General features: G+C 39.3%; 2 protein-coding genes across 7 annotated transcripts in view; one reads left to right on the top strand and one right to left on the bottom strand.

The window, feature by feature from the left end:
• Window positions 1-5248: 5248 nt before the first annotated feature.
• Window positions 5249-14306, bottom strand: GPATCH11 (G-patch domain containing 11). Of its 5 annotated transcripts, none has more exons than XM_046660576.1 (10): window positions 14235-14289; window positions 12587-12740; window positions 10927-10998; window positions 10145-10371; window positions 9291-9332; window positions 8596-8716; window positions 8401-8491; window positions 7141-7254; window positions 6129-6210; window positions 5249-5418 (listed from the first exon to the last, which is right to left on the bottom strand). In XM_046660576.1, exons 2-10 carry the CDS (start codon window positions 12637-12639, stop codon window positions 5363-5365), a joined length of 858 nt encoding a protein of 285 aa, XP_046516532.1. In that variant the 5' UTR covers window positions 12640-12740; window positions 14235-14289; the 3' UTR covers window positions 5249-5362. The 5 variants fall into 5 exon arrangements, with proteins under 5 accessions (XP_046516532.1, XP_046516533.1, XP_046516534.1 ...); XM_046660577.1 differs by lacking the exon at window positions 14235-14289 and adding an exon at window positions 14174-14198; XM_046660578.1 differs by lacking the exon at window positions 12587-12740 and having other exon boundaries at window positions 14235-14306.
• A 107-nt stretch (window positions 14307-14413) lies between these two features.
• HEATR5B (HEAT repeat containing 5B) overlaps window positions 14414-24166 on the top strand; it is a 103681-nt gene continuing 93928 nt past the window's right edge. The window contains exons 1-5 of one of the 2 annotated variants that reach the window (XM_046660574.1): window positions 14414-14474; window positions 15293-15440; window positions 18670-18881; window positions 21520-21628; window positions 23178-23327. In XM_046660574.1, the coding sequence (XP_046516530.1) occupies window positions 15315-15440; window positions 18670-18881; window positions 21520-21628; window positions 23178-23327 (597 nt within the window). In that variant the 5' untranslated portion in view covers window positions 14414-14474; window positions 15293-15314. The other variant, XM_046660575.1, reaches the window with a different exon arrangement.

Consider the following 24166-nt stretch of genomic DNA (forward strand, 5'->3'; position numbering starts at 1 on the left):
CTGCTGGTTGTTTAAATGAGGATCCAACACTGCATTTAGTTGCTGTCTCTTTTACTCTATAACATTGACCCCTGTCTTTAATTTCTTTCCTCTTCCCAGTTATTTGAGAAGGGAACTGGATCATATATCCTGTAGAATTTCCTTCGTTCAGGTTTTGACTGACGGTATCCACATGATGTCTAGTTAGAACTAGAAGGTTGATTTGATTCTGGTTCAAAAATTTTTTCCAAGAATACTCCATAGGTGATGCTATATACTTTCTTTTGCATCACGTCCTGAGGAACACGATGTCTGGTTGTTCCACTGTTGGTGATGTCCGGATTGATCGGTGGTTTCTAGTGGTGTCATCTACTATAAAGCTTCCTATCTATCTTTCACCCAATGGTTTGAGCAACCATTGATGATTGTTACCTGAATCCATTATTTTATTAGGGGTTGCAAAACAGTGACTTTTGGATTCTATCAAACCTCTTGCATTTATCATCTGTGATTCTTGTAGAAAGAAGAACTTTGTCTAAAGCTGATTGGGAAAGATGGAATAAATAATTAATTTATTCATCTTTAGAATGAGTTGGTGCCCTAACAACCTCCAAAGGTGATAAATGAGGTCTTCGTTTTCTAAGTAGGGGTATGACTAAACTAGTACTTTGAAACAGTGTGTTTAGAATGGGCTGGAGCATGAGGAGACTGTATTTGAAAGGCCAGAAGGCCAAGAGCCTAAGAGGGCCTGAGCAATAGGAGGGGACAGAACCAAGAGGACTAACTGAATATGAAGATTAAGGGAAAGGTAAGCGTCAGAGATTACTTCCAGGTGTGTGTGAAGGTGTGTAGCAGGATTAGGATGCCATTAAAGGAAATAGAAGTCAAATTAACCCCCAAAGAGCCAAACGGACGTGAGAGATATTTTGTCTCACACTTTTACCTATTACACAGTTTTTAGTTAGTTAGAATTTACGCCATAGTGGGGCCACCATACATCTGTCAACATGGTGAAGTGGAGCACATTTGGATATTGGATCTCATTTGGAGATGCCGAGTTTGAGGTGCTGTCAGGTGAGGATGTAAGCAGACTGTGGGAAATGCAGGAATGCAGGATAGGAACTTGAGAGAGAGGATGGATTGGAATCGTACACAGAAGTGATGTGTATGTATCTCTGGAAGTAACCCTGGATGCTTAACTTTGAATCCAGGGATTTCCAAGGGAGAGATTATATAGAGGTAAGAGGGCTAAGGAACAGAGCATGGCAGACATCTCCATTTTGATATTTACTCTGTGTGTAAATATCAATTCAGTTCTTAATGTCTGTGATTCTATGACGTATCCTAATCTTCCATTTCTTCAGAACGGTCTCAGATGAAGGGATTACTGTTGAGAGATGTAGGGTGACCCCACGATTGGCTTAGACTCTTGACTAACTGAAAACTGTGTCACAGGTGAAACCGTGAGGCAAATAGGCTATTTCTGAAATATGTGTGGCTCTTTAGGGCTTAGTTTGATTGAGACTTGTCTTAGTTTCCTATGACTGCTCTAACAAATGATCACAAACTTGGTGGCTTAAAACAACACACATTTATTCTCTTAGTTCTGGAGGCGAAAAGTCTGAAAGGAGTCTCACCAGGTGAAAGTCAAGGTGTTGGCAGGGCCGTGTTCCTGTGGAGGCTCCCATCCTGCGACCCGCGTTCATGGTTACCTGAGTCACCCCAGCCGCACAGGTCTGCTCTGTTACCTGAATAGGCTTTTGCACTCTATGCTCTCTACTACGATTTCTACCTGAAATTCCTTTCAACGTTTTTTTTTTTTAACAGCTTTATTGAAATATAATTCATATACCATACAATTCACCCATTTAAAGTATACAGTTCAGTGGCATTTAGTATATTCAGAGTAGTGCAACCATCACTACAAGCAACTTTAAAACATTTTTGTCAGCTCACAAAGAAACCCTGTGCCCATTAGTAGTGATTCTCATACTCCGCCACCTCTAAGCAACCACTAGTCTACTTTCTGTCTCTACAGATATGCCCATTCTGGACATTTTATTTAAATGGAATCACACCATCTGTGATCTTTTTCACTTAATATATTTTCAAGGTTCATCCATGTTGTAATATGGGATCGGTAATTCATTCCTTTTTATTGCAAATAATATTCAATTATATGGATATATCACATTTTTTATTCAACAGTTGATGGACATTTGGGTTGTTTCTACTTTCCTGCTATTATGAACAATGCTACTATGAATATTCGTGTACAAGTGTCACGTGGACATATTTCCATTTCTCTCGGGTGTACACCTAGCAGTGGAAATGCTGAGTCATACTGTAACTCCTTCCTCCTAACTTTGCATATCAAAGTTACGTTCGGAACTCAGATTCAGTGCTACTTCTATAGTGTTCTGCCGTCTCACACTCAGAACGAAACTCCCCTCTAGTACTCCCAGTGTTGAGTGCCTCAGTATTGCGCTTACCAGTTTGCCCTGGAGCTGTTATTCCTGCGTGGCTGTTCTCCTCCTACTGTGAATTTCTGGAAAGCAGGGACAGGCTCTCATTTTTGTCTGTCCCAAGACAGCGACTGTACCACCCTGCATAAAGCAGGAACTCTGTAAGTCCTTTCGAACGGGTGGGGAATACAAGTGTTAAGAATTTCATGTGCTTGATTCTATAAAATGTGTTTAATATTAAATAATAATAATGTTCACTTTCAAATTTCAACAATTAAATGTTTGTCAAATAACATTTAAAGTAAAGGTGTATAAGGTAAACCAGTTTGGTACATTAAAGTCTATTTTATTTTAAATTTTAGAAGCTCCAGTTTTTTTTATTTATAATTAGGAAAATGAAACACTTTAGAAATTTGAGACAGAACTTTGAAAATAAGCATAGCACAATAAAAACAAAAATACATGACATGTTAAAATTTACTGTTTCAAATTTCACATAAATGTTCTAAAGCAAATTTAAAGATTCTTTTCAACATTTTCATTTTCATTATTGTCAAGTTATAAAATTGTAAAAGCCCTTTATGAAAAAAATAAGTTTTTACTCATATGGAAAGCCTGTATTTTTAACCATCAGTGGGTAAGAATGGAGGGACGTCTCTCACTCGCCAAGGCAGGCGGCGTTCTACCGCTTGGCCTGGAAATGCAAACTGCAGCTCTGGTGGAGTCATGGGTTCCATCAATTCCTATGTTCCAGCATAATTGTTCACATATTCAAAATATTGTAGGCCACTGGGGAGGTGGTAGGTTGTCTCCATAGTCAGTAAGAGGAGAAAAAGAAGCCAGTTCCTAACTCTATTCTGTCTGAAACAGTTCATGTGGCTTTGGGACTGACTGACTGAATGTCGGTATGTTGGCTGAAATGACAGGAAAGGATTTGACCGTAATTCCAAGGGAAAAATGTACTCCTTTGTTTTAGCTATTAATACAATTTTACTATTTTTAAATGAAAAAAGTAAATATTGAGGCTGGCCCCGTGGCCAAGTGGTTAAAGTTCCATGTGCTCTGCTTCGGCAGCCCAGGTTCGTGGGTTCAGATCCCAGGTGTGGACTTCCTCCACCCATCATCCATGGTGTGGAGGCATGCCACATACAAGAGAGAGGAAGTCTGGCATGGATGTTAACTCAAGGCAAATCTTCCTCATCAAAAAAAAGTAAATACTAAACAGTATTATCCAACTATATAAATGCCAATGTTTTATATTTCTATTTATATTCATAAAAATAATGATTCATCTTTTGAATGAAGAACAAGCCCAGAAGTTAACGAGGTTAGTGGTTCCAAACTCTGCTGCATCTTACAATCAAAGGTAGTGATGCCCAGGCCACAGTGACCAACTACATCAGAATCTCTGGGGGTGGGAGCTTTGTATTATCATTTTTTATAGCTCCCCAAGTTAAACTTGAGAACAAGTGAATTAGATCTTATTAGGTCAGAGGCTAATACAAGTTGTACTATCGATTATCTTAATTCGTGCACGTGTAGGTTATCTTTTGCTGTGTTCTCGTGTATGCTGCTTCTATTAAAAGGAAGAATGTGATCTCTTGCTCAGTGCTCTGAAAGATGAGCTGTAAAACTGTACAGGTGTGGTTACAACTCCATCTGAGAACAGGACTGCTCTACGTTTAACCTATAGCACTAGCTCTCATCTACAAGTGCTTACCAAAATCACTAGGGAGGCACCTGAGCTTGTGAACTTTGAAAAAAGTTCATGATTTTGATACCTAACCTTGAGTGGAGCTCTTTAGAGCTGTGCCACGTTATGTCCTTAGCTGTAGTTGATTAAATTACAGGAAAGCAGATTTCAGCGTAAGAGAGAAAAATAACTTTAAAAATCACTTAGTGGTACCCAGCAATGGAATGCTCCATTTTAAGGCAGTGAGCTCTCTGGGTAAATATATTCCTGGAGGAATACAGGCAGAGGTTGGATTACCACCTGCTAGGACTGTTGGCAAGGGGCTCCCAAATTCAGTAACTAGTTGGATCACCTGGTATTTAAGGTTACCCCAACTGTTAAGTTTCTTTAGCCACAATGTGCAATAGATCACTTACAATGGATATACACATTGCCATGAAAACTCACTATTTTACCCGAAGTATCATAATTATTTTTGTTTCTAAAACAACTTGATTAGAATTAAGTAGTGTTAATTGCCTTGGACATCAGTCTTACTGAGGGGAATACTTTTCCCCTTCTCCTCATGCTTGCGTGGAACGGAGGGAACTTCCTCTTGCTCCTTAGGAGAGAGAAGTGTGGAAAGCAGCTCTGTGAACCCTCATTCATTCCCTCTCAACAGAGAGGTGTCTTAACGGATGAGTGATTTGGGGAGAAGGAACTGAGCATGGGTGGCCCAGCCCGTGGTGGGTGTCAGAGCTCCCTGGTCTCAGAATGCAAAGCTGGGCTCTGTCCCTGCAAGGCAGAGGTCTGCAGATCCCTCTGCCCAGGGAGATACATTAGGGAGCCTCACTGGAGAACAAGTCAACCTTGGTCTCTAGTTCAGCTTCATCGATAATAAAGCTGATAGCTTGCATCTCTCTAACTCCCATGTCTTATTTCTCACTTTTTTCTGAAGTGAAGAGGGGAATAAGAGAGTTACCTGTTGATGTCCTTAAACCCCATAAGCATCACAATGGAGTCATAAATGGTAATTTCCCATGTCTATGATACTTGTGTTCTGAAATAGCATTCCACTATTTGTTTGAAGTCAGTGAACAAAGTGTTTCCAAAGTACAAAAAGAACAAAACATACAAAGCCCCTCTTTCTTTACTGGCATCAAAAATTGGGGAATTCTAACAGCTCAATTGTCTATCTTTAGGAAACAATAACATTTTCCAAGTTTCTACTTTATTGAGAATAATCTTAGTCGTGATCTGCCGAAGTTGGTCCTGGGCAATTTGAAGACAGGTCTTCTTTATCTGTAATTTATGTGATAAAAATGAAAGATTAATACAAGTTATATAGTAAACTATTCTAGAAAATTATTTCAACATAACATATTTTTTTAGTTGTGTTTGCTGCTTACTCTGCTAAACAAACCAGGAAAAGATAAAAAAAATAATAACCAAAATTCTTCACTCTCAAGTACAAAGTCCTTCAATTCAAGTTTAGCCTAGCCAGCTTCAGCAACTGTGTTAAAAGGGAAAGCCGTGGCTCTACAAGACATCTGGCAAGTTTTAAACCGTTTCTTTCCTTACAATGAAAAAAAAAATGGAGTGGATTTCAACATTCTGATTTTTATGGTTCAGGGACAATATTCTAACTACATAAAAATTAGTCCTAAAAACTTAATATTTCCTTCAAGTATCTTTAGGTGAAGAAAGAATCTTTAAAAATCATGAAAAAAAATTCATCATCCTCAAGTGATTAGGAAATTCTTTCTTTTGAAATAGAACTGAAAAATTCCCTTCTACACATTCAGTTTCTGAAAAGTTAAAAACACCTTTAGTAAGGCCTCAATTATTTCTATAACCACTATTTCTTTAAGACATTAATCCTGCTTGACATTTAGATGGAATAAGAAATTTCCATTGTCTACTGGAAATGTGATTTTTACAAAAAGACCAAAGTTAAAAATCAAAAAGCACTTGTGTACAATATTTTTAAAAAGTATACAGTATCTTGTTACCTTCATAGGCTGTTCCACACCAAATACAATACAGATGCTCTTCTCTTAAATAACTTGTTAATATTTGTAATTTTTCCAGTACCTAGATAGAGGACACAAGCACATTAATAACTCACACTGAACAGAATCTTGGTTTTCTGATCTCCTGGATCAAACTAAATTAGCCCAGGGCAGTAAATGTTTGCTACACTCTCAACCACTTAGGAGAGAGGCCAAGGGCAGAATATATGAGAACATGTCCCAGTTTACCAGCCACCCTGATGTTTTCACAAGTCTGCCAGAAACAACAGAAACCACTTGCTAACATTTAGAAAATAGGCTTTGGCTGGCTCTTTTATAATCAGCATCCTGCAAAGACCCCTTCTACTTTCAAAGAATCTACCTCCCCCAGATGGGATGAGGGTGAACACTGCCTCTCTTTGCCATTAAAGTTCTCATCAGTGGTCTCCCAGTTTAGTGGAACATAGGTTTTTCAAACTGTAAATGTTTCCCACAACATTCTTATATACATGTAACCACAGAAATGTGTATTCCTTTCTTGAATAATCTCCGCTTCCTCTGCATCATGTTTTTTTGCTTTATTTACGGGTGGAGGAGAGAGGTACTCATTAGAATCATTTCCAGAAGTTTAACAGGAAACAAGGTCAAAACTAAAGTAATTTCCATTTGTAGGTAATCCATCATCCAAACCTAAGCTGAGGTGAGAGGGTAAATTGAAACTAAAGGGAAAAATTATATGAAGCTTTGATTTGGCGTTAATAACATAAACCTATAATGCGGTGGTTTTGAACTAGGGGTGATTTTTCCCTCAGGGGACATTTAACAATGTCTGGAGACATTTCTGGTTGTCACAAGGGGGAAGTGAAACTGGCATCTGGTGGGTGGAGGCCAGGAATGCTCCTAGACATCTTACAGCGCACAGAACAGCACCCCACGACAAGTTACCCAGTTCAAAACGTTAATGGTGCCACGGCTGAGACACCCTGCTCAAGGAGCTCGTGCCAAAACATACACTTAAATCTTCACTCGTATATTCATCTTCATCTTGTTCTTTTTCTTCCTCTTCCTCTTCTTCAGTCTCCTCAAGCCTCAACCAGTACCATGCCTCCCTGGGAACTTGAATATTCTGAAAATGTAGAATTATTCCCAATTAAACATAGCTAAACATAAGACTATCACAAGTATGTTCATGTCAACAAGTATTCATTCTTTCAATTAAATATTTACTGAGTGCTGCTTCAAGAGGAAAGCACTGTACTATGAACTCTGGGGATGCAAAACCCAATTAGAACATTGTGTCTAAGTTGCTGGCAGTCTGGTATGGAAAATAAGCTATGGGTATAAATAGCTTAATGGGTATAAAATAATACATATAAGCTAGAAAATCTTTTTTTTTAAAAATTAATTTTTTGAGGAAGATTAGCCCTGAGCTAACATCTGCCGTCAATCCTCCTCTTTTTGCTGAGGAAGACTGGCCCTGAGCTAACATCTGTGCCCATCTTCCTCTACTTTATATTTGAGATGCCTGCCACAGCATGGCTTGACAAGCAGTGTATAGGTCCACACCCGGGATCCGAACCGGCAAACCCCAGGCCACCAAAGCAGAAGATGCTAACTTAACCTCTGCGCCACTGGGCCGGCCCCAAGCTAGGAAATCTTAAGTGTTATGACACACATTCAAAATTAAGTGCTATGAAAATAGAGAAAAGTGAGAGATTGCTTCCAGCAATCTATTTATATATGAGGGAAATTTTACAAACATTTTTGGGACTTTAAATGGAGTCATTTTAATTTGATGGTACTTGAAACATCAAAATAAAAAATAAAAGTAATTTTTAAAAAATGTTTTTAAGAAATGTTCAAATGAAATAGATAGTATTCTACTATGATTTTACTAGTTAGACACACAGGAGATACTAAATATGGACTGAAAATAGGCTATTCTGGCTAATCAAATATTCTGGTGAACAGAATTTCCACACATACTAGCTCTGAGCAATTAATATTCAAATAAGCAGAGAACAATTAAATGTAAAAATATTACTGAACCCTTATTGGATAATTCAGACTATACAGGTTCTTGCAGTAATCAAGTCATTATTGTATCAACTATCATAGATCAGTAGTGCATGTTAAATAAGAACTTTAATGGGTAGAAGGCTAGATATACCAGATTTGGAGTTCTTTTTTTTTTTTTTTTTTGATATACACATGGCAAATCACACTGGGTGCCAAAACACTTTACCAAACTGAAAACAGGTGAAAGGCTTGCCTTCTGAGTATCCAACTGTTGACAGGCTCGCTGGCTTCTTCTAAGATCTCCTTCTAGCTTCATTTCATCTTGCTTACTTTTAAGTCTCATTCTAATTGAAAGAAAAAGTCATACACTAAAGGTCTATATCCTCTTTATCCATTTTAGAAGCTGAAGTGCCAGAAAACATACCACAAAAACAGCTCAAAGTTTTACCGAAATTGTTCTGCAGCTTTTTCTTCAGCTTGATTTTTCATGTGAATCTTTCTTCTGTAGCTTTCTAATTTTTCCTCTGCTTTCCGTTTTAATAATGCCTCATGCCCAAGGCCACTTTTCCCTGTTCAAACAGATAACGCTGATGAGAAACTTACTTATACTTCAAAACTTGACAACTTAAATATTTACAAATTGAATGCAATTCTAACTTGAATACAATCCCTCAAAATCAATTGGAAAGAATGACAGGAAAAACACACTAGAGATTTTTTTAAAAGACCCAAACACACAATTTGATGTTTACAAAGATCATCTGTCTGATCTAATAAGATAGTAGTAATACTATACAGATTTTTTTAAATCAGGAAAATAGTATCAACTGTCATACTTTCATATAAATATGATGAACAAATAAAACATTTTTTCTCTTGCATTCATCTGAAGTATTAAGAAAAACACAATGGATAAATCTGTCTCAGAATACTTTTAGGATGTTTTAATGGGAAAAAATAGCTTTTTGTTTTCAATAATTACAATAATTTCTCCCCATATTTATGACTTAAATTTTATTTTATATTCACTAAAACTTACTTTTATTTTTAGTTTATAAGGTTTAGAAGTTTAACTAACAAACATTTTACTGAGGGCTTCCTATGATAAGAACTGTAAGAGTACCACCATAAAAAAATACATACCTGTTTTGACGTTGAGAGGAATTGGTTCAACAATACCGTCTCCTAAAAAAGAGAACAAAATACAAACTACTTCAGAAATTCTTCCTCAAACGACAGGTAAGCATAGCATGCAACTTTACAATGTTCTATACATATCCCCTCCAGTTTTAATGGTATTCAGAACTGAAAGCTGAACATCAATACTTTATAAGCAGCTACCTCCCTTGCCTTCAAATACCTAGTCCTCAATAAGGCTGACCCATGGCCTCTTATGCCACCCGAAGGCAGAGTTTTAAACACTGATAGATGTCTAAGAGAGCGACAGCCTTGCTAAGTGAAGTTCAAAGCCATTACCATAAAGGAGAGAAGAAAAGAAAAACAGCTGACAGAAACTACTATAAATATACGGCCTTTACATCTTAACAGTCTCACTTCCTAAAAAGAGAGGTGAGAAGTGAGCTTCTCCAACTGGGTGGTCATTCAGGCAGCCGCCACAGGTCCAGAGCAAGCAGGGCAGAGTGCCGACATCATCTTCAATGTTGCTTCTCTATCCTCTGACCATTGTATTTCTCAACCCTTCCCTTGTCACCACTCTTAGCTGCTGCCTCCATTGTAAGCCTTGTCCATTCCACTTGTTAAAGCCTTCAAGGCTGAGCTGGGCTGATAAGCAGCTCTTGACGGCACATGGCTGTCTAAAGCGGATGTGGGAAGATGAAAGTTCTCTGTAAAGTTTGTTAGTACGTAAGAGACTAGGAAGCTTAAGTTGTTTTAATTTCTGTGTAGATGGATACAGATTAAAGAGTCGTCACTGGTACACATCAATACATCACCATCTGGTGGTTAGGAACAGCTGTTTATTTCCAGATGTGACTCACCACTCTTGCCAAGGGCCTGACCACTTTTATATCCCATCTTTTGGAGCAAAGCAAACCCTTTGTTTTCACAGCCTAGGGCATTCTTCAACCCAACGTCACGTCTTTCTTGCTCTTCTTCTTTTAAACTCTTCTGCCTGTTTTTCAAATTAGCTTCCTGTTGCTTTTCTTCTTTTCTACGGGCTTCTCGGATTTGCCTCAGCATTGGCAATCCTGGTCTGATATCTTCTCTGAAGAATAAGGGAAAAAGTTATTCTAGATGAGTACATGAAGTTTTCTCATAACTTTGCTACTTACTCACTTGACACAATATTTCAGCACTACCTTTATGATCAACTTTGTTATCCTTGATATTAGAACATAATCAGTGGCCTCTGAGAATGGCTGCTTTAGTAAAAATGATGAAGGCTGGTGTCAGATTGTAGGAAACTACAGAAAGTATAGAGTTGAAGTTAGAAATGGTAAGTCCAAACTAATTTTTCCAGGAAGTTGGCAACAATAAAGAGCCAAGCTGAATGGTAGCTAGAAGAGACAATAAGATGAAATAAAGGAAAAGAATAAATTTCCTTGGAAGAGGGGAATAAAAAAGATGAAGGGCAGAAGTAAAACGCTTAGCATTAAAAGGGAAGAGGAGGCTCCTAGTATCTTTGTATTGACACGCAGGTGGTGTGCATAAAGCAGTAAGACTAACTTTCCAAGCTCACACTTAAAATCAGTATCATTGCTCAAGAGTCTACCTTATTGTCTTACACATGCCCTTACATGAGGTGTACACATTTACTTACTGGACATTAATGAAGGAGTCAGACATATAGTCGTCGTCTTCTGCCATGTTCAACTTCATATGGCAACAGTATCTACAAAGCAAATAGGATACAGTAACAAGTATTTTTTCAGTTTACCAAAATGGACATAGACTTTTCTGTATCCCCAGCCATGACCTTTCTCTAGAGTGCTACCACATATTCCAGTGCCCTTTGACATCTTTCTCTGTGGCACTCTCAGACTCAACAATCCAAACAACTCATTCTCTTCTACCCCAAACCTCCTTCATCCCCTATATTTCCAAAGTAATGTCACTACTATCTCCCCAATCTAGACCTCTCATAAACCATGTTAATTCTTACTCCATAATATCCCTCGCAGGCATTTTTTTCTATGCGATCACTGCTTTAGTTCGGGCATTTCTTTCTCACCTGAACTATTACAACAGCTTCCTAATTGCTCTCATTACCTTTGGCCTCTCCTCTTCCAATCCATCCTCTACATCTCCTCCAGAGTGGTTTTTTAAAAACCTAAGTCTGGTCATGTTACTTGCCTGTTTCAAATCCTTCAATAAACTTTACCCTATAGGCAGTGGAGGACCAGTCACTTTAACACTGTAGCAGGAGAGATCCTTCATAATCTGACTCGACTCTCCCTTAGGATTCATTATTCAAGCCACATGGGCTTCTCATTGTCCTCTGAACACACTACCGGCACTTCCTTCCTTCGAGGCCTAGGCTATCCTCCTTCACCAAAACCTGTCCTGACCACTCCAGGCCTCTCCCTACAGCACTTTCTGTTCAACCTGCTCATTTGGAACTTGTATAGTTAACACCTCACTTATATGGGAACATTTTGAGGAGAGTTTCCATCCAAAATAGTTAAAATCACATAATTATTGGCACTTAAAGGGATAAAATAATTATCCAGAAAGGAGCATCTCAAACTTGATGTACATGAATTGTGCCGGGATCTTCTTAAAATGCAGAGTCTGATTCTGAGTGACCCTGAGGTTCTGCGTTTCTAACAGGCTCCCAGGTGATGCCAGTGCTGCTGATCCAGTAGCTGGACACAAAAGGGTAGTCACTTGTTGCAGTCTCCAACCCTAGTTCCCAAGACCCTGATTCCTGTAGCTCTTTCTTTGATGCTGTGACCTAGCACTCTTCCCAGCTATGTCGGCTAATAAATTTCCTCATTACTTAAGCTTGTTTGAGTAGGGATTCTGTCAACTGCAATCCAGAGACTGGACAATTACCCTGGATGAAGAAAGTAGTACTGTACTGGTTTTTAATATTTTTATATGTATATCTTCCAAACTAGGCTGTAAATCACAAAGACAAGTCCCCTATATCCCCACTGCCTAGCACTGTGTCCCAAACATCATAAATTCTTAATGTTTAGCTATGATGCGAATAAGAAGGGGCTTTAATAATAGTTATGATTTTGTAATAACAGAATACTTTTCTCCCTACATCACCATATCTTGTTTCCAAAAAAATATTTTTGTAAACAGATCATCAATACAGAAAATCACATGAAACAAATATATGGCTTAATGAATTTTTATAAGGCAAACACTCTTGTAACCATGTGGTAGCCTCCAAGATGGCCCCCAAGGATTCCTGCCTCTTGGTTGTCAAGGTCCTTGTGTAGTCTCCTTCCACAGTGAAGAGCACTGACCTGTGTAACCAACAGGATAGTCTGGAAATGATGGAGTGTGACTTCTTGGCCATAAAAGACACAACAGCTCCTGGATCATGTTAACTCTGAAGTCAGTTAGATTACTCACTCTGAAGAAAGTCAGCTGTCACGTAGTGAGGACACTTAAGTAGCTCTATGGAGAGATCCACGTGGGAGAAACTCAGGCCTCCTGTCAGCAACCAGCATGAACTTGGGAGCCACACAAGCGAGCCACCTGGAAATGGATCCTCAAGCCCCCGTCAAGCCTGCAGATGACTCAGCCTGAGCTGGCATCTTCACTATATCTTAAGGAAGTCCGGGCTAAGCTAAATCCCTAACGAATTCCATAAACTGTGAGACAATAAATGTTTATAGTTAATTCAAGCTGCTAAATGTTGGGATAATTTGTTACACAGCAAAAGATAATACAAACCATCATCAATAGCACATCCTTGTCAGCTACCCAGGAGTCCTCTTTGACCCCTACCCAACTGCACCCTTCCAATCACTTCCTTTTCTTTATAGTTTCATCATCCTGAAACATTAGTTTAGTTTTGCCTATTTTTCTTTTTGTTATAATATTCTAAGTTAAGAATGTGTAAGATTATATACAGCATTTGTGGTAATTCACCCACTGTCTCTAAAGCTCAGAATCTTCATTTCTAATAACAGTATTTTTACACATAATGGTTTAGCACCTACCCAGTATATCACACATTTTTATCCCATTTAATCATCATTAACAACTCTGTCAGGTAGGTAGGTAGTTCCACTTTCTAGTTGGAGAAATTAAGGCTCAGTATGGCTAAATGACTTGCTCAACACAACAAAAAATCCAGGTCTCAGTGCTCTTGCTACTGCCAATAGGATTAGATTATCTTTAAGGGACCCATTTAGCTCTAAAGTGCCAGGGGCTTACAGATTATTTTTAAAGCTCCCTTTTTATGATTACGATATACTGTGGCATCATCCATTCTCATCAAGCACAGGGATAAACTTCACAAGGCGACAATCCAGGCAGAGATGACGGTGGTTTGGACCACAGCGACAGCAGTGGAAGTGGTTGGATTCTAGGCATATTTTGAAGGTAGAGCTAACAAGATTTGCTGATGATTGGAGGTGGTGTGTGAAAGATGGATGTCAAGGATTACTCCAAGGCTTTTGGTCTGAATATCCGGAAGAATGGAGTTACCAGTTGCTGAGAGTAGTTAGACTGTAGTAGGTTTCGTCCGGGTTTTGGCTGGGGTTTTTTGTTTTTGTTTTTGTTTTTTTGGCAGAAAGCGGGCGGAGAGGTGGCAACAAGGGTGCTACTTCAAACACACTGAGAGTCCCATCATATATCCAAGCGGACAAATGAGCTAAGTAGTTGAATGTACAGCAGAAAGGTGACAAGAAACGCCTCTCAGTCCCAAACACTCCCTTCAGGCACCACTGAGCCCTTGCCTCTCGCGTCCCTCCCGGGTGCAAGCGTGCCACAGACGCGACCACTCACGAGTGGGAAGGTGGGAGACGATGTGACGGGGTAGTTACAGCCAGCGCACAGATCACCGCCCTTTACCATTCTATCGGGCGCCTCCAACCCCTTACCTGGCATTTGTATTCGCCCCGCGTCAGCTCGCGACAGCGCGCTGCGCAAGCGCCCACTCACCTGCGCAAGACTTCTGGGCCTCGGCTCCCGCCGGTGTCTCCCTATGCGGAATCAATACAAAATCTGCGGCAGGCGGGGCTAGGAGGACGTGGTTAGTGCGCTTGCGCAAGACCAGCCTTCTGCGCACGCGCTGTCCCCTCGTTTCCTGCCGGCTAGAGTGAGAGAGGCGGGGCATCCGGGTCCCTCGGCGGCTGCTGCTGGCTGCGGAGCTCAGCTGGTCGCCTCCTGGCAGACTAGGAGGTGAGGCCGTTCCCGTCCGCCGTCAAAGCATGGCCGTTGACACTCACTCACACCCCTGTCTGCTCGTACATTTTCAGAAGGCTGGGGAGGAAAATCGAGTTCGTAGTGAGCATCTTCCCTTTTCAGGCGCCGGGCTCGGTTCCAGGCTGCCGCCTCCTGGAGTTGACAGCCCGAGTGACCCTGCCGAGGCCTGCGGCGGCCTCCTGCGCTTCCCCCAGACCCGGCGCCGCGCTCCCGTCCGCGGAGTCGCCGGGTTCGCGCAGACCCGCAGCGCGCGCGGCCTCTGCCGGCTGCGTTCCCGGACCGCCCGGGGACCTGGCCGCCCCCAGCGCATCCCCGTGGGAGGACTCCTGGCCTTCCCGTGTGGGATCTGTATGCGAGGATGCCCGGACGTCCCCCTGGGCCCCGTGCTGCAGGAGACGGGAAGGCTGCAGTGCACGGAGCGGCGGGCGAGGGAGAAAGGTGGCTAGGTGGTCAGGCCCGGCCGGTGGATGACCTCGGTGCTTCAGTTTTCCCATTTACGGAATGGGTTAAGGGCATGTGTTTTGCTAGGCCTGTGTCTTCTGGAGTAATGCCTTATTTGCAGTACATATTTTAAAATATTTTCCTTTCACTCCGTTACTCGTTCTTCCTAGCCAAGCATTTGCTTTTGTTTTTGCTTGTACCCCTGTCCTTTAAAATTAGGTTCTCAGGTTTTGCCTCAAAGAAGTTGTAGGTTTCCTCCAAATGAGATGAGAAGTAAAGCCTTACTTTTCATTTCTTAGTGGTTGCATTCATTACAAGGTTGCATCCTTACAGGTATTTTTTCTTTATTTAAGGTGTGAATTTAAAACTTCAGTAATGGAGTTAGCCCACAGTTTATTGCTAAATGAAGAAGCTTTGGCTCAAATCACGGAAGCAAAGAGACCAGTTTTTATCTTTGAATGGTTGCGATTTCTTGATAAAGTCTTGGTTGCTGCCAACAAGGTATGGTATTGCTTTTTGTCCAGCTGGGTTAATGTAATAAAGAGTATTATGTGTTCGTGATTTGTAAAACACATTATGTTTTGGAAAGGTCCCGGGTCGCTTATGGAACTTGAGAATATTACACTGTAATGGGAATTTCTCGTCTGTCCTTTTTCTATTCTGTGGCAAAACCCAAACCTCGTTTAAATCCCGTTTGTTGCCTCCTTCATGCCCCTACCTGGACAGTTGAATGTGACTGGAGAAAAACATGATTATGTGACTGCTGTCACTTTAAATTTGTTATCTCCAACTTCAAGTGGTCCCTCAGTGCTGTCTAGCAATCCCCGTATCTTCACTTATTTTACTGAGGAGTTATTAATAGGCTTTTTTTTTTCCTATTCTTTCTGCATGGTCTGTTTTATTCAAGTTGCCTTTCATTATCTGTCTGTTTTATTTTCTGTCTTTAAAATGAGATGCTGTCCTGAGACATCTAATCATCTTTGGCTGTCTGCTCAAATTTGAATGAGTAGTAAAAAGTTTCCTGGGCAGGGTGAAGTTTGTTAACTGTGCTTCCCTGTAGGCCAGTCGGGTCTTTGAGGAACCCCTGACATTAGTATCTTAGGTTTCTCTGGGCTAGTCATTCCCCAGAAGAGACTTTTGTACTCTAGTGTCATAGGGTATATGGCTAGCTGCCTAGGTTCTGGGGATTAGCAGAGAAAGCTGGGGACTTCAACATCCAGTATGTAAGCTTTCACTTAATTCACTGTTTGCACTGCAAGTTTCCCCAGCCCGCAGCTATGCCTGAGCTCCCTTAGTGCAGAATGGAGGAGCAAGATATGGAAGTCTTATGACTTGTAAAATAGACTCTCAATCATTTCCTTCATTTCTAGGCACAGCTTCACTCCCTCATTTATAAGCACCTAGGACCTCAAAAAACAAAAACAAAAAGCAAACGAGCTTTTAGAGCATTCTGTGTTATAAGATGGATCTCTTCTCAGCTTTCCATAGGGATACCTGGCTTCCATTATTTGTGTTGATTCTTTTCCTGTTTTCTTTGCCCTTGTGGATTTGTGCTTTTTTTTTTTTGGTTACCCTTTAGTATAGTTTTGGTAGGGTTTCTAGAGAAACAGAGTTAATGCATGGATTCATTTACAGTATTCAATTAGAAGTTTCTGTTTTCTGTTAACCCCCTTCAACTGGATACTTGTGGCCTCCACTCTGCTGAAACAGCTCTTGTCATCAGTGATCTCACATTGCCCAAACCAGTGGTCATTATTGTGTCCTAATTGACCCATCAGCAGCTTTTGGCGTAGTTGATCCTCTAACTTGAAACACTTAAAATATTTTTTATTTTGTTGTGAAATTGAAAAATGCAAAAGAGTATATAAAAAGTTATTTAGGGCCTGGCCCCGTGGCCTATTGGTCAAGTTTGCTGTGCTCTGCTTCAGTGGCCCAGGTTTGGTTCCCATGTGTGGGCCTGCACCACTTTTTGGCAGCCATGCTGTGGTGGTGACCCACATACAAAGTAGAGGAAGATTGGTGCAGATGTTAGCTCAGGGTAAATCTTCCTCAGCAAAAAAAAAAAGTTATTTACATTATGAAGCCTGATAATATGAACATCTCTATACCCTCCACCCAAATTTAACAGTGGGTTGTTATCATTACTGTTGATGCACACTTTGTGTCAAGTTCTTCCTATTCGTGGTTCCCAAGACGTATTTGCTTTTAGTGCTCTTCCTATTTCACTAGTTACTCTTCATCTCTTTTGTTGGCTCCTTCTCAGTCCTGAGCTCTTTTTGTAAAAAAAATTTATCTATACTTACTCCTTCAATGATATTATCTAATCTTAAGAATTTTACTACCATCTATACAATAATAACTGCCAGCTATCCTACAACCTGCTCCACCTCTTTATCTTGGATATCTAAACAGCATCTCAAAGTTAATGTGTTCAGTACCAAATTCTTGAATGCCCTCCCAAACCTGTCCTTTCTCCAGTGCTCTCCAACTCAAGAAATGACCATTTCATCCTTCTAGTTGCTCAGGTCATAAACCTTAGAGGCATTCTTGATTTCTCTCTTTTTCTGAAACTTCAATTCATATTCATCAGCAAATCCTGCTGATTCTATCCACTAAATATATCCAGAATTAAATTATTTTTCGTTAACTCCATTGTTACCACCCTCATCTCTCATCTGGATTATTGCAACAGCTTCCTGAGTGCTCATCTGCTTCCAGCCATGTACCTTGTAGAGTATTCTTAGCTCAGTAGTCAGAATGAGCCTGTTAAAACATTTAGATAACATCCCTCCTCTGCTTCAAACTCTCATTCAGAAAAAAAATACAAAGTTCTTACAATGGTGTCTAGGGCACCACGGAATCTAGTTTCTTCTACCCTTCTGACTTCATCTCCTGCTCCTTCCTCTCTCTTACTCTGCTCCAGCCAAACTGGCCTTCTTGCTGTCCTTGAGCATGCTAAGCATGCTCCCACCTCCAGGCCTTTGCACTTGTTCCCTCTGCCTGGAATGTTCTCCTAGGTATCTGTGTAGCTCGCACCTTCACTTCTTTTCAGAGAGGCCTTTTCTTACTAATCTATAGAAAACAGTGAGAACTCACACTATTCATTTATTTGTTAAGTGCTGTCTCTCCCCACTAGAATGTGAACTTCATGAGGGCAGAGACTTTGTTGTGTTCCCTCTTGCTCCCCAGTGCCTAGAATAGTGCATGGCATGTAATAAGTACACAATAAGTTCTTCTTGAATGAATGAATGAATTCTCAGTATTATGGGTAGATCTGAATATTTTTTCTGTTGCCTAGGGCTCCTCAGAGGTCTTCTGGTTTCCTTCACTGACCTGTAATTTTAGGAACTACTCACTTTGCTTTTACAGGGAAGCCTTTCTGGGTTCTAAGATATCAGTTGTCCATACGCCCAATATTTTGCATCCTTTGACTATTGGTTTATTTCTTAGTAAGTTGACGTGGAAACTTTTTGGATCTAGAATAGTCACTTTTATTGGCAGCTAACTTTGGGATTGGAGGAGAAGGAAGGAGAATATTTAATCTAGGAAGCAATGGTTCATTTCTTATTGAACTTTTCCTTATCTTGAAGATTCTCATGGTTGTATGCCTAATGTAATATAAATTTTAATCATTAGAGTGTCTTAACCATTAAGTATTTTTTATTTTGATTAAAAGGTAACGAAAATGCATATAAGAAAAACTGATGATGTTCTTTATTTTTTGTAACAGACTGATGTAAAGGAAAAACAGAAAAAACTTGTTGAACAATTAACCGGATTAATAAGCAGTTCACCTGGACCACCTACACGAAAATTGTTAGCTAAAAATCTTGCAGCCCTTTATAGCATTGGAGATACTTACACTGTGTTTCAAACACTTGATAAATGTAATGACATTATCAGAAATAAAGATGACACTGCAGGCTACTTACCAACAAAATTGTAAGTACTTACTTTGACATCAACCCTTGAAGTTTATTTTTTAAGAGTAATGCATCTTAATAAGGGACTACTGATCGTGAAGTCCCCCAGGTAGATGGAAGCTGCGGCATTGCTGCTGACAGTACAACCTCTCAGTAGGTCTGGGGAAGGGGCTCTATTTCAGTATATGCTCCATCACCACTGGGACTTTGCAGAGTGTTGGTATGATGTCAGCAATTTGTACGGGAATCTTTTGGTAAATTTGGGTGGAGATAATATTTTTGGTTGGAATGGATAGGAATGTAAAGAATTTCAGAGTTATGGAATTGAGGCAGGAGTGAGCAAACTGTTGCCCACAGGCCAAATCCAGCTTGCTGCCTGTTTTGTAAATAAAGTTTTGCTGGAATACAGACATGTCTGTTCATTTAAGTGGTAGTTGCTTTCGTGCTTTAATGGCAGACTTGAGTAGTTGAGACAGAGACCATTTTGCTTGCAAGTTTGCTGACCTCTAGTTTAAGGGCTTACCCAACTCCTAGACCATACTTGTGGTTCAGAGCAAGTGTTGAGGATAATGGCTCTAGGGATGCATCCTGTGAAAGAATCAGATAAGAAAATCAGCAGTTACAGTAAAATGAGGAGTGCTGTGGGAGGGAAAAGAACACCTAAATAAGCTTATCTGTGGTGTGAGTGGAGAGCAGTATCAAAAAAGGCTTCTCAAAGAACCTTCAGCCAGAGAAAACCAACCATCAAAGGTGGACACATGGAAATTAGTCAAGTAAGGGGTTACGCTGGGAAGAGGGGAAGGTGGATGTGATAGGCCGGGGACTGGCAAACTTTATGAAAAGGGCCAGATACTAAATATTTTTGGCTTTGTGGAGTATACATCTCTGTCACAACTATTCATCTCTGCCACAGTACATAAATAAAAGAGTATGATAAAACTTTATTTACAAAAACAAGTGGCAGGCTGGATGATGGGCCAGAATTGGCCGGCAGGTTATAGTTTGCCAGCCTATTTTCTAGGCAAAGAAAACTTCAAATTGGAAACAGAAGTGGCTTATTTATATCTTATTTACAGTGCTTTTCAGAAAGATACAAAGTAGAGGAGGGAGCAAATTGTGAGGGGGAGATGATGAGTTCAATTCTGGGCGTGCTGACTTTGGAGTATAGTGGGAATATGCAAGTGACAGTGTGTAGTAGGCACTTGGAAATCCTGGTCTGGATTTTAGAGATCTGAGTTGGGAGTGCAGTTCCGTGAGTAGAGAATGGAGATTTGGTTGAACGTTTTGTTATGGAGAAAGTTACCCAGGAAGAGAATACTGTTGGAAAGGAGACGAGGGCCAAGAGTAAACTCTAGAACATCAACATTCAAGGGACCAGGGGCCAGTGTAATAGCTTACGGAGGAAATGGGGAAGTTCTTCTGAACTTGGACGCTGATTTTTAGGTTCGTTTTCAACTGCACAGGTACATTGTGATTGGACTTTCTCTTGTTTGGGATAGATGTAGATCTCAAAAGTTTCAGAAAAGATTAGAGAGTGTTACTACTTTCCACTTTATTTTGAAGTTTGAAGCTATGTTAATACTTTGATGATTTAGTTTAGTAAATCCACATATAATTTTGTAGTTCTGGTTAAGTAGAATTTATTACATATTACATATTACTCATATGTATTTCCAGTGGATTTATGGGTTTTGTTTAGGAATTCGCTGATATATTCTGGCATGTGACCTCAGTCATTTTTAGCTTTCTTATCAGCCTGTAGAATACTGAGAAAAGCATGGGATTTGGAGTCAAAGAGGTAAAGGTCAACTCCCTGATTCTATTATTTATGACATGTATGATAGTGAGCTAAATTTATTTAATCTCTCTCAGCCTCGGAGTAACTTACTCATAACACGTAGCTATTAGGTGGCAGGTTCTAGAATTTAGACGTAACATCTGCCAGACTTCAAAACATAACTCTTCACCTCCATGCCCTCCTCCTGCCTCTAAGCTAAACTCACAGCTATTCATTTATTTACTGTTTACATGAGTGATAATGGGATGGTTTCCTTGCTCCTGAAGAGATGGGATGCTGCTACATTTCTTCTTCTGTGTAGCCAAATGTTCCCTTAAAGCCATTTAGATTAAATTTTACAAGTAATTGTCTACTATTATTTGTATATTAAGAGACAGGCACTGTGAGCAATGCAAAAATGTGTAAGATATATTTCCTTTTTCTGAAGTTTACATTTACATTGGCAGGATAAAATATAGACATATAAAATGGTCAAGTCACAACATAGTAAACAATATAATTTTGTCAAAATGAGTAGTTGACGTATATAATGAGAAAAGAGAGGGATCATTGTGGATTGACATAATTTGGGATGTCTTCATAAGGGGAAAGCTTGAGTTTCTTTCTAGAGGATAAGTATGATTTATTATGTAAATATATAATTATTCTCTTGTATTCCTAACAAGAATACAATTTGATTAACCATAGTATTTGTTGCAATCATAAAGAATAAATAAGATGTTTTTGGAAGGGGAAAATTAAGGATTGTAGCCAAAAGTGTCCTGCACAAATAGAAAATTGATTTCTGAAAATGGGAAAAGTATAGTAAAGTTGTATTATTGATCTGAACAATTAGCAATGAAAATATTACTTCTTACAGGGCTGCAGTGGCTTGTGTTGGAGCATTTTATGAAAAAATGGGGAGAATGTTAGGTAGTGCATTTCCAGAAACAGTAAATAATCTTTTGAAATCTCTGAAAAGTGCAGAGGTAAGTTTTGCAATAAATATTATTTAAATGTGTTGCTTGTGGCAGGAATTAGATGTCAGTTAGTATATGTTTGCTTTTTTTTCTGTCACTGTGGTACTCATATTGCTTAGCATCAGGGTATATTACTTGCAAAAATAAATGTCACTTGTCCTTTCTTTTAGCGTACTTACCTTATATTTTAGGGAGAAGGGAAAGAATGCTTTTCCTAGACAAAGAATAGGTTTGCCTATTATTTTTTATTTAGCCCTGTGGATATTTTTGCATTGCATTTTATGTGTTGTGCCATAGCTAATGTGTTAGTTTCCTAGAGCTGCCTAGGGTAATAAATTACACGGACTGGGTGGCTTAAAACAACCGAAATTTATTGTCTCACAATTGTGGAGGCTAGGAGTCCAGCATCAAGGTGTCAGCAGGACCATGCTTCTGAAAGCTCTGGGGAAGAATCCTTCCTTACATTTTTAGCTTATAGTGGTTGCTGGCACTCGTTGGTGTTCCTTGGTATTCCTTGGTTTGTAGATGCATCTCTTCAATCTCCACCTCCATTGTCATATGGCATTTTGCCTGTGGATTTGTGTTCTGTATCCAAATTCTCTTCTTATAAGGATACGAGTCTTTGGATTAGGGCCCACGTTAATCCAATATGATCTCATCTTTACTTAATTTCATCTGCAAAGACCTTACTTCCAAATAAAGTCACGATCACAGGTAATGGGGCGTAAGACTTGAAACTTTTGGGGGGACATTATTTAATCCACAGCAGCTAATATCAAGTAAAAATAGTTGTTTTGTCCTGTCAGTTTGGTGTTACTTCTGAAAATTCCTTGTTAATTTGGGTCTAAGCTTTAGACTCTCATAGTCTAATTTCTGTATCTAGGAAAGCTAAAAATTTCTTGGACAACACCTCTTCTGGGTGCTATTTGTCTATTTATTTATTAAACAAGAATTGAGGACATATTATCAGGCATTAGACATATAAAGATGAACAAGATATAGTCCCTGACCTCAAAAAGCTTACAATCTAGTGGAAGAGGTGTGTGTTTGAATGAGTATACTGCTAGAAAGATGATTTAGGCACTGTGAGAGTATGAAAACAAGAGTTTGGATTAGTTATAAAAAGATGAGGGTTTGGCATATCTCTGTGACGAGTTTTTTAAATGTGTTGGATGTTTCTTCTTTTAAACTGTTTATATTACTTTTTACTTAATCTTTTACCTTCTGAAAGTTTGGACCCTTGAGATGTGACATTGAAGCTTTTGAATTTGTCTTCGTGTTCTCATTATATTGCTCTTCAACTTGTCATGGAAACATTGGACTATGTTTGCTTCTTGTAACCAGATTTCTCAGAAAGATATTATGTAATTGAAATTAATAATTATTCTTACCTTTCAGGTACATTTTAGAATACTTAATTTTATTTTATTTTTCATTACTTACTCTTTATGATTTAGAAGTAAGCCCCAGGGAAATTTTTTGTTTTCGTATGTTCTTATTTAAATGTGGGCTTTGTTTTACAACATATTCTTAAGTTTTGATTTGTGTTCACATCTAGTCTCAAGGGCGAAGTGAAATCTTAATGAGTCTACAGAAAGTTCTAAATGGATTGGGTGGTGCGGCAGCTTCCTGTCATCGTGATATTTACAAGAATGCCAGGTCCCTCTTGACTGACAGGTCGATGGCTGTTCGGTGTGCAGTTGCCAAGGTGAGTGCTCAGCCAATTTATAGTGCTGCTCCTTATCCTGCTTGCTCTTAGACAGGTAATGACTTTTTTTCTTTCAAAGTTTTAAAATATGATGGCATATTTTTCCTTCCCTTGGATTAGTTTCATTTTGTAGAACTATATATAAATGGAGTCATGTGGTGTGTGCTCCTTTTTTTGGTCTGGCTTCTTTCACTCAGCGTATTTGTTTTGAGATTCGTCTGTGTTGTTACATGTATGAATAGTTCATTCCTTTTTGTTACTGAGTAATATTTCATTGTATAGATATACCACAATTGGTTTATTCTTTTCACCTCTTAAAGACATTTGGGTTGCTTTTAGTTTAGGCCATTACAAAAAAAGCTACTGTAAACATCTATGTTTTGTATGGACATAGGCATTCATTTCACTTGGGTAAATACCTAGGAATGGAATGACTGGATCATTTGGTAGATTTATGTGTAACTTTAAAAAAATTGCCGAACTGTTTTCCAAAGTACTTGTACCATTTTACATTTCCACCAGCAGTGTGTGAGATGTCTACTTCCTCTGCATCCTCAGCAACATTTGGTACTGCCAGTCTTTAATTTTAGCTGTTCTAATAGATATGTACAGCTATTGTGGCTTTAATTTGTATTTCTTTAATGACTAATGATGAGCATATTTTCAGGCGCTTTTTGCCATCCATATCTTCTTTGATGAAGAGTCTGTCTGGATCGTTTGCTCTTCATCTTATTGAGTTATTTGTTTTCTTATTATTGAGCTTTGAGAGTACTTTATAGGTTTTTTATATATTCTTTTATTAGATAAATGATTTTCAAATTTTTTCTCCCAGTCTGTGG

Source organism: Equus quagga, chromosome 5 (assembly GCF_021613505.1).
Source record: "Equus quagga isolate Etosha38 chromosome 5, UCLA_HA_Equagga_1.0, whole genome shotgun sequence".
Taxonomy (NCBI): domain Eukaryota; kingdom Metazoa; phylum Chordata; class Mammalia; order Perissodactyla; family Equidae; genus Equus; species Equus quagga.

Excerpts from the sequence above, each read along its gene's own strand:
- GPATCH11 (XM_046660576.1), bottom strand. The coding sequence starts at position 12,639 with ATGGCCAAGAAGTCACACTCCATCATTTCCAGACTATCCTGTTGGTTA. Across the intron at positions 10,372-10,926 it reads GACTCCTTCATTAATGTCCA|AGAAGATATCAGACCAGGAT; the intron begins GTAAGTAAATGT and ends CTTATTCTTCAG. Across the intron at positions 7,255-8,400 it reads AACAGTTGGATACTCAGAAG|AATATTCAAGTTCCCAGGGA; the intron begins GCAAGCCTTTCA and ends CTACATTTTCAG.